This window comes from Anabas testudineus, chromosome 21 (assembly GCF_900324465.2).
Source record: "Anabas testudineus chromosome 21, fAnaTes1.2, whole genome shotgun sequence".
Taxonomy (NCBI): Eukaryota; Metazoa; Chordata; class Actinopteri; order Anabantiformes; family Anabantidae; genus Anabas; species Anabas testudineus.
This window is the reverse complement of record NC_046629.1, coordinates 23,653,392-23,664,473: the sequence shown is the minus strand read 5'-3', so window position 1 is coordinate 23,664,473 and position 11,082 is coordinate 23,653,392. Positions and strand designations below refer to the sequence as shown.

The window sequence follows — 11,082 nt, the reverse complement described above, 5'->3', positions numbered from 1 at the left end:
ATGTTAGATTTTATTTGAAGAGATGAAATAATTTTGTAAATCAATAAGTTTAATATTAGAGACGCTAACATCACAGCACGGTACATGGATTGAATAATATTGTTTTTTGCTTTTCGAAGCTCACTTTAATCATAGAAACACTATAGTGTAGTTTAAACATTAAAAAAAAAAGCAAAGTTAAGATACACTGTTCTTTATGGCTTCAATAGTTTTAGACTGTGGACATTTACATAGAACTATGATCACAACTATGTGTATTTTAGTGCTACATCACTTCAGAAATGCAGTATGAATTATGAATTATTACATAATGGTCAGATGTTTAATGGTGGAAACCAGTTTCTTTAGACTTCCAGGATCACTTTGTGTCATGTTTGTGTTCAGTCAGACATTGTTCTGTGTAATGACGTGTCACTTTATCCACTGTCTCCCTCACTGCATTGCCTTTCTACAGTCTTATATCAAGTGCATGTGTAGTTGTAATATGCTGAATAGAAACCTGACTGTCTTTGCATACAGCGGCAGAGGAATCAGTTAATTCTATCTGAGGAAACCAGGTTTATCATTTACATGACAGTTAATACATCAGCTGACTCCAGCCCAAATACTGCAAAGTGCAAATAAACAGTGCACAAAGTGCACGTAACCACCCCGACAAGTCATTTAACGTAAACATCTAATTAGGTTATGTCACTATCCTCTGATACAGCTCATAATCAACTTGATTAGGTGTTTTACCTTAATATAACTTGAGGACCTTTGCTGTCATGAAGCCAACCGTTTATAGATGGAGTCCATCCCACCACCCTGACTACCTCCCCATACAGAGTTCATAGCTCTGTCACAACATCTCCTGACTTCATCATCCGTATCTCATTTGTGCAGCCTGCAGCTGCAGAAATTGCCGTCACTCTGACATCTCCCACTCTCTGTCAGTGGGAGATGATTTGACAGGCTGATACTCTATTCAGCCATTGTTGTTGTTGTCTGTGAGATTCATCTGTGCCTCTCATGCAACATCATAAAGATATCTGGCAGAGAAGAACATAAAACAACAAAGGTTTAGCTGAAAACTACAATTTCTACCAAGTCACATAGATGAGTTTTGATACGTTTCACATTGGGTTCAGTGTGAACCAATCAGTTCCTGTTAAAACTAAAACCACCACGATTTTCAGTGTTAAACTCTAAACATCTGAAGCTTAAAAAAAATGAAAGTGTCACGATTAAAATAAAAAAATGTCTAATTTGATTTCTACTGTTGATACATCAACTTGTAAACAGCCTCAAATGATTCAACAACAAACACATGTATTATGTTTAATCAGTATCATCATAATCAGAAAGTGTTCAGACTGATTCACTTTTTCTACACTTTGTTTTGTAGCTTGAATTTAAAATTGATGGAATTTATTTTCCAGCCATCTCTATTCCAAATATGTTTTTAAGAAAACTTTTACAAACTGGGCTAATTGAACATAGAACAGTGTTTCTAGAGTTGGCCACTCTGAGTAAGTCTCTGCTCTTGAATGGTCCAGACAAAGCCTAGACTTCAACCCCATTAAACACAGAGAGATGTGAAGGTGGCAGTTCAATAACTCTAAGGATGTGTCAGGATGATAAACTGGAAAAAACCAGCTGTGACAACCTTGTAGAGAGTTACTCAAGTATATTTAATATACTTGATAATGGCTTCTATGAAGCAAAGCTTCTTAATATTGAGTCTCATCATCTCTTAACACCTGTTTTCTCTTTGATGCTTTGACCTTATCGAGTGGAGCATCTCACTTCATTATTGTACCATTTAATATGTACAACTCAGCCATATGGGGTCCTGATACGTCCCCTCTCTCTCTTTCCACTGAGACGTAAAGAAATAATGGAGTTACCTCAACAAACAGGTGTGCTGATGTTTAGTGCAGTCAGTGTGAGCTCGGGCTGTCAGATTCACATGACCACTAGATGGTGATGTCGCACAACTGTGACCTCTCCAATTCTGAACCAGGGCACATCACAGCCACGCTGCACCTGACCTCACAGCCACAGTGTAGGGAGACCCCCCTGCTGTGAGTGGATCACATCCCTTCAGCGTTGTGTAGGTTATGTTAAAGTGTGTTTTTCTCCTCTGTTTGTGTTTTATCTCCTATCATAGAGGAATGAAATGATGTGGTTCATCACTTTAGCAGAGAGTACATTGTCATGTGTTAAGACTCAGACTGACTCACAACAATTTCGGTCACTTTGTTTGTTTATGCCTCGGCCTCTGGAGCGACCGATGGATCCCATTAGCCAATGGAAAAGTACCATAGGGAGCCCACTGCCTCCTCCCTCATCCAATCACCCTCTCTTCCTCTCTTGCTATGTTTGGGTCAACCCCGTGTCCCCTCTACTCACACACGACCCACACCGTGAACCGTCTCACAGCCTCTCAGCTCCAGCGGTCCCAGCCTGGCGCGTCCCGTTGCGCACAGCACAGTTTCCAACGCTGCACACTTCGCCAAGCGCGCTCCGGATCTGTTGAGACGCGCGGACCGCGGCTTGGAAAGAGAGCTGCAACTTTACAACTCAGTATGTTTCACGTCCAGATGACAGAGGATCGGTGACAGGAGTGACTCAGAGGAGTTGAAGTAGAACAGGAACACGGACGAGTCGTGGCTCCCCCACCCGCGAACAGTTTGAGCAAGGTGCCACAGCAGAGGCTGGTCTGCACCGGGCGGCCGCAGTACATGGATTTCATCCCCACCTGTCACTTACGATGTCACCTATTACCCTTTGAGCTCCAGTAAGTTGCTTTTCCCCACACACATCACTCGCCAAGCGTCAGCCAGCGGATCTTTTTGACAGAGAGGGACAGGATGGGATCGCAGACCACGGCAGCTCTGCAGAGACAGACGCTCCTGTGGTTCGTCGTCGGTGAGTCTCACACACTGTGGCTGCGGGGGTTTGGGGAATGTGCGTAAACCTGGGGTTGGAGACAGTGAACGACAAGTTTGTTGTTCCACATGGAGAAGTGATGGTTTTCAGTGGTTATTGCCTTTTAATAACTGATTTATTACCTCTCCCAGTTTACGATGATAACCCACTACTAATGACGGGAGCAGTGGTTTTGTTATCAGAGGATATTAGATTCATTAAACCATTTTCCATCACTTATGTGGCGAAGTGTAAACGAAATCCTGTTTGTTTAAAGTAAAGAACAGCAGTTTGTTCTGGGTGGAAGTGTGGAGTAAAGTAGAGTCAACTTTTCTTTATCATTTGTTGTCCAGCTGAGGATTAGTACTGGGATCAATGGTTTAGAATATGTTGGGACAGTGACTGTGTCTATAACTTATTTTCTTTTTATTCCTCTTATCTTGATGTTAACAAATGTGAGATCATTTGCAACCGGCAACATTTATTATGTTCTTCTAAAACCCATGAATCACCACTCACTACAGCATCATTATTATTCACAAGTCAACTCTGTCATCATCTTTTTCTTTTCTACATATAGGAAATCTGCTTCAATTGTTTAGTTTATTTATTTATTTTAAGATGCTGAGCTGGCAAAACAAATATAATTTTTCTTCTCTGACTTTCTGGCATATATTTTCATGGCAATAGTGAAAATACGCTTTCTCCAAGAAGTACAAGAAAGAGGAAACTCTACTTAGTTACAGTTTCGTTTTACCCGTCATACTGATCGTGTGGACGGGATAAAAGCGAGATAACAGAACAGTCTTTCCAATTATTTCTGTAGGAAAAGAAAAAACTCTCTGACATCCAGCTCCATAACCAGATCCCAGAGTCTTCACACAGTATCCAGTGTGTTTAAATAAATCAGTGTGATAGGTGGCTAATTGAAATATTTAGATTCTGTCACTTGATCATCAGTGATTCCTGTTCATGTCTTATGTGCAAACTAATTTTGAGGAGTTATAAAATGTCAAATATATATTATCAGCAGCTTTCTTATAAGAAAACCTACGTAGATGTGATTCATTGTAGCTGAAATTTGTTAAAAAATGCTTAGATACAGGTTAGACATATGTAAGTAAAGAATTAAGTAGCTGGCGTAGCTGTTGACATTTTCATTAATGTTCAAAAATGCCTACGAGAATCAAAAGTGGTGTTAGATGGAAAATAGCAGCTGTTGCCTAGAGACGTAATAATGTCAAACAGCTGCTTGACTGACAGTGTTGTGATACCTGACTGACGACTGCTAATGAAACCACCGACAGCTCTGCAATACGTCTACTTCTCATATTGACATGATAAGCTGCTTAATAGCTCTGGATCCTAGAGGTGTTGATTCATTAGCTGATAACTCTTTACTGTGTAGTTCTGTGTTTAGACCTTTCACTGCTCACCACTGTGTTTTCCAGCCTCGCTGTCTCTCACTCTGCAGCTAGAGCACAATTTTGATATAACAGTGATCCGTTTAGCCTAACTGCTCACCTTCTACTTTATGGTCCGTGCCTGAAACCTGAGATATTTGTTTCACAAGAGCAGCTCTATGAGGGAAATGTGTTATCGCATGTATCGCAATTCAGACTGCATCTTTTTTCAGGTCTCTTTCACTGAGTGAATCCGTAGTTTTTAGCAGTGTAATTTTAGACTTATGAAGAAATTCAGATGGCTTAGAGTCGTTTCCCAATCTCCACTAAACCACTAAATGTTTTACCTTTAGCTGAACTGTAATGCGAAGCCATCCTCTGACCTCAGGCGAAAGATTTACTGTTGCACAGACGCAAACGCACTGAGTGTCCTCACTTCTGGCTGCTTTGTTGTTGCGCAAGAAAAATTAAACAAGAAACATGTACACGCGTACAGTGTGTACAGATTCAATCCACATTGAAAAAACACCAAACTGCAGCATGTACACACACACACACACTGGTGCAGTGGCGCTTCCCGGCAAAGGTGTTCAGGCAAGCTTCCTCTGCTCTTTGCCCTTTGGCTCCATGTAGGAGTTCTATATTTGCAGAAAGAGAAAGTTATGACTCATCGCCAGGTTGTCTCATGTCACCACATCTAAAAGAGCAGTTTTCCAATTTTGGGTCTGAAAAAACACTTTATAAAAGCATTTTACTTCCCAAGATACCTAGGTCCTGTAATTATCCCTATTCAGGCAGCTCGGTTTTCTATCTAGGATATTTTTATTCTCTTAGTCGTATTGCACTAAAGACAGACAGCACCAGTGGAGCACAGCATTGATACAAGTGAAAATAACCTCCAGCACTGAAGCCATCAGAACCACTTCCACTATGACAGAAGCTATTTTTAATTTTCTCTGGTAATGTTTTGGATGATGAGCACAGAAGAGTCCTTCTCTCTTTAGCCGTTGATATGAAGGGACTGGCACGGAGAGACAGTTTAATCCTCTTTCCCCGACATGATCGTCTTTCTTCCAGCGGCTCAGGATTCAATTTGAATTCATTTGAAATATTTCACGCACACAAGCAGCTCCCTAGGCAGTGGCGAAATGATAAAGGGGAAACTTTTTGAGGAATGACCAAGAGGAAACATCAGGTAACTCCTGACAGTTTGACTGACAATGGTTTGACGCAGTAAAGTTTGAGGCTCACAGTGGATCATGGGACAGTACAGACAAGGTCTGGTAGACGCAAACATAACAAGAATGGGTGGGTTATCTTGTTCTCATGTCTGTGTCGAGGTTGAGATTTAAATGAATTCCTCTTAAAGAATGAGAAAGAGCTGGAGTTGATTCAGTTTGATTGGGTGATCAACCATCAAACTTTCATAATTCCAGCTGATTTAAAGGACAGTTTCAAAGTCTTACGTGTTCACCCACATGCCTTTATCACTGGCCGTCATAATTATTCCTCATACCAAAACTGACCAAGAAGTGGTGGCAAACCAAAGCGGATATGAGACCGAGCTTAAAAAGCTTATTAGAAGCCAAGAAACAATACAGACAAGATGGTACAGCTGCCTCATATTTGCTCTTAAAGACTTCCATCTATTATTTTAACCGCTTGTCCTCTCAAGGTTTGTGGGGGTGCTGGAGCCCATCACAGCTGTGTGGCAAGTGTGTATTTGTACGTGTACCAGTACATTATGTACTTTGATCCAACTTTATTTCTGCACAATTCTGTGTTGTTTTAGTGAGACCTTGTGTGGATTCTTCTTCTTCTTCTTCTCACACTTGTATTAAACTCTGTGTACAAGGTCCAGTCTTTGTGTTAATGAACAGCTGCATATCACCTGGACAGTTAAGTGTTTGTTGCATCAGCGTGGAATAGTTTGTCTGTTCATCAAAAAGCTGCTTCTCCACCGACATGTTGGTTGGCTGACATCCTGCAGCACCAGCAGGCATGGAGTTTTTTTTATAAGGCATCAATGTGAACACGAGAGTGGGAGAGGAGGAAGGGGAGAGAGACAGAAAGAGTAGCTGACCCCCCCACTGCTACAGATATGTTTCAGTAGTCTGTGAAGTTGCCACCAGAGACAGTAATGTTAATTTCTGTCAGGTCCCCAGTGAAGCTCTCTCTCGTCTTTCCACTAAACATGGACTTTTTAAAAGCACTGGGCTCTTGCCGTCTCAGCTCTGCTTGGACAGAGGAGCACATATTTCTGTTGTGAAGGACTCATGGGGACGTTTTTAAGAATCTTCATAAATCAGTGAGGGAGGGAGAGATAAACGAGGTAGGTGGGACTGAATACTGACCATTTTAATAGTGCTAATATATCTGGGTCTGCTTGTGCGTGTCTGTTTGCATCCTGTGCAAAAGACCCGCCCACTGGACTTTAGCTAATTAGATACATGGTGAACAAGAGATGAAAGGAAAACTAAACTGGCCGTGCCCTTTGAGCTGTGTTTCATGTGTAATATTAGAAATCCTCCCTCTTAACCTTCCTCTAACCAGTGATTTTCTCTGCTTCCGTTTTCATTGAAAGCCTCTTATTAGAGAAGTAAATACAGATATGCAGTAAATTAAAAAATAAGAACTGTGTTTCATGCTGAGTGAGGTTTTTATTCAGTTTATTATAAATCTACATGTAGTCCAGTTAGCAAAAACAGTTTGCTGTAAGTCCAATCAATATGTGATAACTAATGAAAGAACTTTTCCCAAGTGTGATTTCAAGATCCTGTTGTAAACTGTGTGAGCAGTAGAGAGTCAGTGCTTGTCAAACAGTTGTGAGGAGACGTCCTATGTGTGCAAATAACTCTCCAATCCAACATAGTGTATTTGTTGTAGCACCAAATCACAACAAAAGTAGTTTTAAGGGACTTTACAATGTAAGGGTTAAAACAATAATATATACAATATGGATAAATTACATTTCTTCCATGATCTGTTACAAAGAGCTCCTGAAAGTAATTTTAGGGGTCATTAACAGAGTGAGTGTCTATTACCTCTACTCCTATTGCACCGTGTGTGCATTTTTCCATAATAATAATAAAATCTGAAACTACAGCACGACTTGTTCTCCTCCTCTATATCCAAGACATCAACCCTCTCATAGAGAAACAGAGAGCAGATTTTACAGCCCATTTATCTGGGCCGCTGCTCTCATACATTACATTTAACCTTACATAACAGCAACATAGTGAGACTGTCGCAGTGGTTCATTCAACCAGTGCATCAGGCTGGAACTTTCTTTTGAAGATTTTTTTTTTTCCGTGGCATTTGTGATTCACTGAAAGTACATGGTGACATGTCAGAGTGGTTGTGTTCAGGATCCAACCCCTCAACATCCAGAGCTTGTGACGTGCAGTCATGTAACGCCACAAGACGCCTCAAAGGGATTTCTCCAAACATTCTTCTAACTAATGTGATCAAATAGTAACACACTGGTTTCCCAGCTCACCACTGAGGTGCTAAGCTGGAGCAGTGTGTGGCCCCTGAGCTACAGCACACATAGTTTGAAATGAATGAGCTGCTGGGAACACAGCCTGTTGTTTGAACTTATCCAGAGTTAGATCTTATTCTTACTACAGCTTTTGAAATCAATCATTCTGCTTAACAAGAACAAGAACTCCAGCTGATATCGGATCATTCTGCTGAACGTTAGCATTTGACGTAAATAACCAGGCAATGGATTTGTTGAATATTGATGTAATTCCATACTATTGTGTGTCATTAAAAATGATATACAATAGTTGTCCTAGACTGTAATTCTGTGAGCTCTGTGGTGAACAGTCCACTCTTTGGAACTCTTAGTTAGTCTTTAGGTGTGTTGTTGTTGTTGACATGTCTTCAAAGGGTCCAAGTGGACAAATTTAGGACATTTATCAAATTTGCCACCAACACATTCCTGATGTATCAGTTCACATGGATTGGATGAAGGAGACGTGACTGAGAGAAGGTGATGCTGGCCTCCAACCCTGAGAGGCCAACACATGATAATATGTGGTATTGTGGGGAATGTCTCAGTAAATAATGGATGAATTGCACGACATTTAGAGCAGACATCCATGACCTCAACAGAATGATCCTCTGATTTGTCATCCAGCACCATCATCAGGACAAGATTTCAGCTTGTCCAGTAGTTAGGTTTATGACTAAGTAACTACAAAACTAATGACTTTCACATCAGCATCAGTTGTGCTTTGTGTTAAGTGCTCATTAGCAACTGTGCCATATGTGCTATATGCATTTACTCTAAAAGAAAAAGCCATTATCCCTGCCTAACATTAGCATGATCATTATGAGCTTATACTTGTTAATGCACAGGACAAATATATTTTAAAGCTGATATAAATGAGTGTCTGAACCAGCTTTTGTCATCTGAAACATATGTTTGCTACCATCCATTTACAGACACTAAAAGGGAAGTAGTTCCTAAGATTTTTTATTTCTAAGAAACCCTGTGCAAACCAGAGGCTGGATCTATTGTGTAAATACAAAAATGATGAATAAACAGAGCTTGACATTTATTTATATACTTTATTCGACCATGTGCAAGAAAGAGATGGTTCCATGTTCATGGAATTTCTGAAAAGAGCATGTTCAGTTCGTCTTTCCTCAGTTTGAAAAGTTTTAAATAATGGATATGGCATTTTAGGACATGGATTTCTATCACTTACACGATTCTGTACCCACAGATTGTTCGAGGTCGGGGATTTGAACTAGTGACCAGTTCCTCCATTCTGTTTGGCACAGTCACTTCAGATTCTCTGCACCATTATGCCATGCACTGGTGCAGTAAGCACTGCAGATCTGATTTCACAGCCACAGGAAATCCTCTCTCCTAGGTCACATTTAAAAGCAACTCATGTAGGTAATTTATGTAGGATTCTCTGTATAAGTTTCAAACGGAAAATGTCTACTACAGCTTGAATTACCCGCAGGAGCTCCGATGAATTGCCATCCATCAATTTTTTTTCCCCATTATTCCACTCTCCACTGCTTGTGAAGCGTAACTTACCAATTTACTGGAGGGGATTTAGTATCAAACTGAGCGAGGCAGTGTAGAAAATTCCAAATTGGACCAAATGAAAGCAACTGGTTTTGTACATTGACATTTAAATTAGAACGTGTAATTGCTTTTAATTTGCAGGTCATGGATTCATACACAAATAAAAAATCTGTGAAGAGGCAGAATAATTCCTACTAGATCAGCCAAATGGTGTCAGTCAGCTGCTGAAAAGTCTGGACGTACAGTACAGTCTACCTCTCCACACTGATCACATGATTTTACACCTCACACGTCCGCGATGGCTCTGCGTCAAACTGTATATCACTTTGACTTCATGACAGAGGTGCTGCATCACCTTGACAGGCTTCGTTCTTTTCTGGCTACACATCATGTTCTGTGTTTAACCTGGTTTGGAGATTAAAAGAGGAGTAAAACAACCTCTTCATCCTCCACATTTATCGCTCGGAAATATGAGCCGTTGTCAAAATGACCATTTCTTCTTCCTCACTTCTCTCAGACTCTCTGTCATGCTCTCTCTCTTTATCCTTCTCTCTCATATTCCTAATTAGCAGCGCAAAGGTGAATGGCCCCTGAGCTCTTCTTTATTGTTGTCAAGACTCTCCTGCGTCTCTCCTTTTCTCCCCACATTAACCTATTTTATGGCTGGTCATTACTGGTGTCCGTCTCTGGATTTGTGTGTGTTTGTTTATGCCTGTGCTGTACACATGTGTGCGCACTTGCAAAGCAGTAACCCAGTTTTCACTGTCACGCCTGAGCAGCTAATGAGCAGCGCTGAGGCACTGCTAGTTAGTGAAGCGTGTGTGAATATGTGTGTGTGTGTGTCTGTGTGTGTGTCTGTGTGTGTGCGCTGCCCATATTTGCAATAGCCATTAGCAACTATCCAAACACCACAGAGCCAACGAGTACCTAAGTAGTGTGACTTGGTAGTGAGAGCCACACTGTGTGCAGTGAACATTAATGATATGCTGTCATGGACGTGTCTCTCACATGGACAAAACACAAAAGAAGTAGCACACACAGTCTCACTGTGTAAACACATACACACGTGTGAAGCCCTGAGTTAGTTGGACACATTCTCCCACATCATAGCAGTGCCTTTGATTAAGACATCCAATGCTCAGCTGAGGTCAGGTGTCAGCAAGGGAAGCTGTGGTTGTGTATCTATACATACTGCTGCAATTAAAGCAGTAACCAGAGTATCAGGCATATATCATATTTAAATCATTTTAGAGGAAGTGTAGTCAGGGATAAATGAAACCTAAGTCAAAGATTCTGGAACAAATTAGCGAGCTGTGCTGTCAGCTTCCACTTTATACTGCTTTCTAAAGCATAAACACTGCAAATGCAAAGTTCAAATTATAGTTTACAGAGACTGTACCTGTCCCACCTGTGTTAAATTACAACAAAATAAAATACATGCTTATGTTATGATGGTTTTCCCAATGCTTTAGACAGATGTATGCTGATTGAAACTGTATTAGCATATGCAAGTGATGGACACTGTTGTTTCATGGGTTCATATATTCGGAAGTTGAGTCATGGCAACTGGACTTCCTCCTTGTTTGAAACGTTTCATTACAGTATATATAAAAACACACATGCACACACTTTACGATTTCTGCTTAAGTTGCTCATGATGACACCCAATTTCTTTCTGCTTTGCTGCAGTGAGTCTGACACTGAGACTCTATTTCT

At 40.7% G+C, this 11,082-nt stretch overlaps 1 protein-coding gene across 1 annotated transcript in view; it reads left to right on the top strand.

Moving 5' to 3' along the window:
• The first annotated feature begins 2,307 nt into the window (after nucleotides 1-2,307).
• The window catches only part of ramp1 (receptor activity modifying protein 1), a 37,813-nt gene continuing 29,038 nt past the window's right edge, over nucleotides 2,308-11,082 (top strand). The window contains exon 1 of the mRNA XM_026376886.1: nucleotides 2,308-2,913. Coding sequence (XP_026232671.1) covers nucleotides 2,856-2,913 — 58 coding nt within the window. The 5' untranslated portion in view covers nucleotides 2,308-2,855. The remainder of the gene's footprint in view (nucleotides 2,914-11,082) is intronic.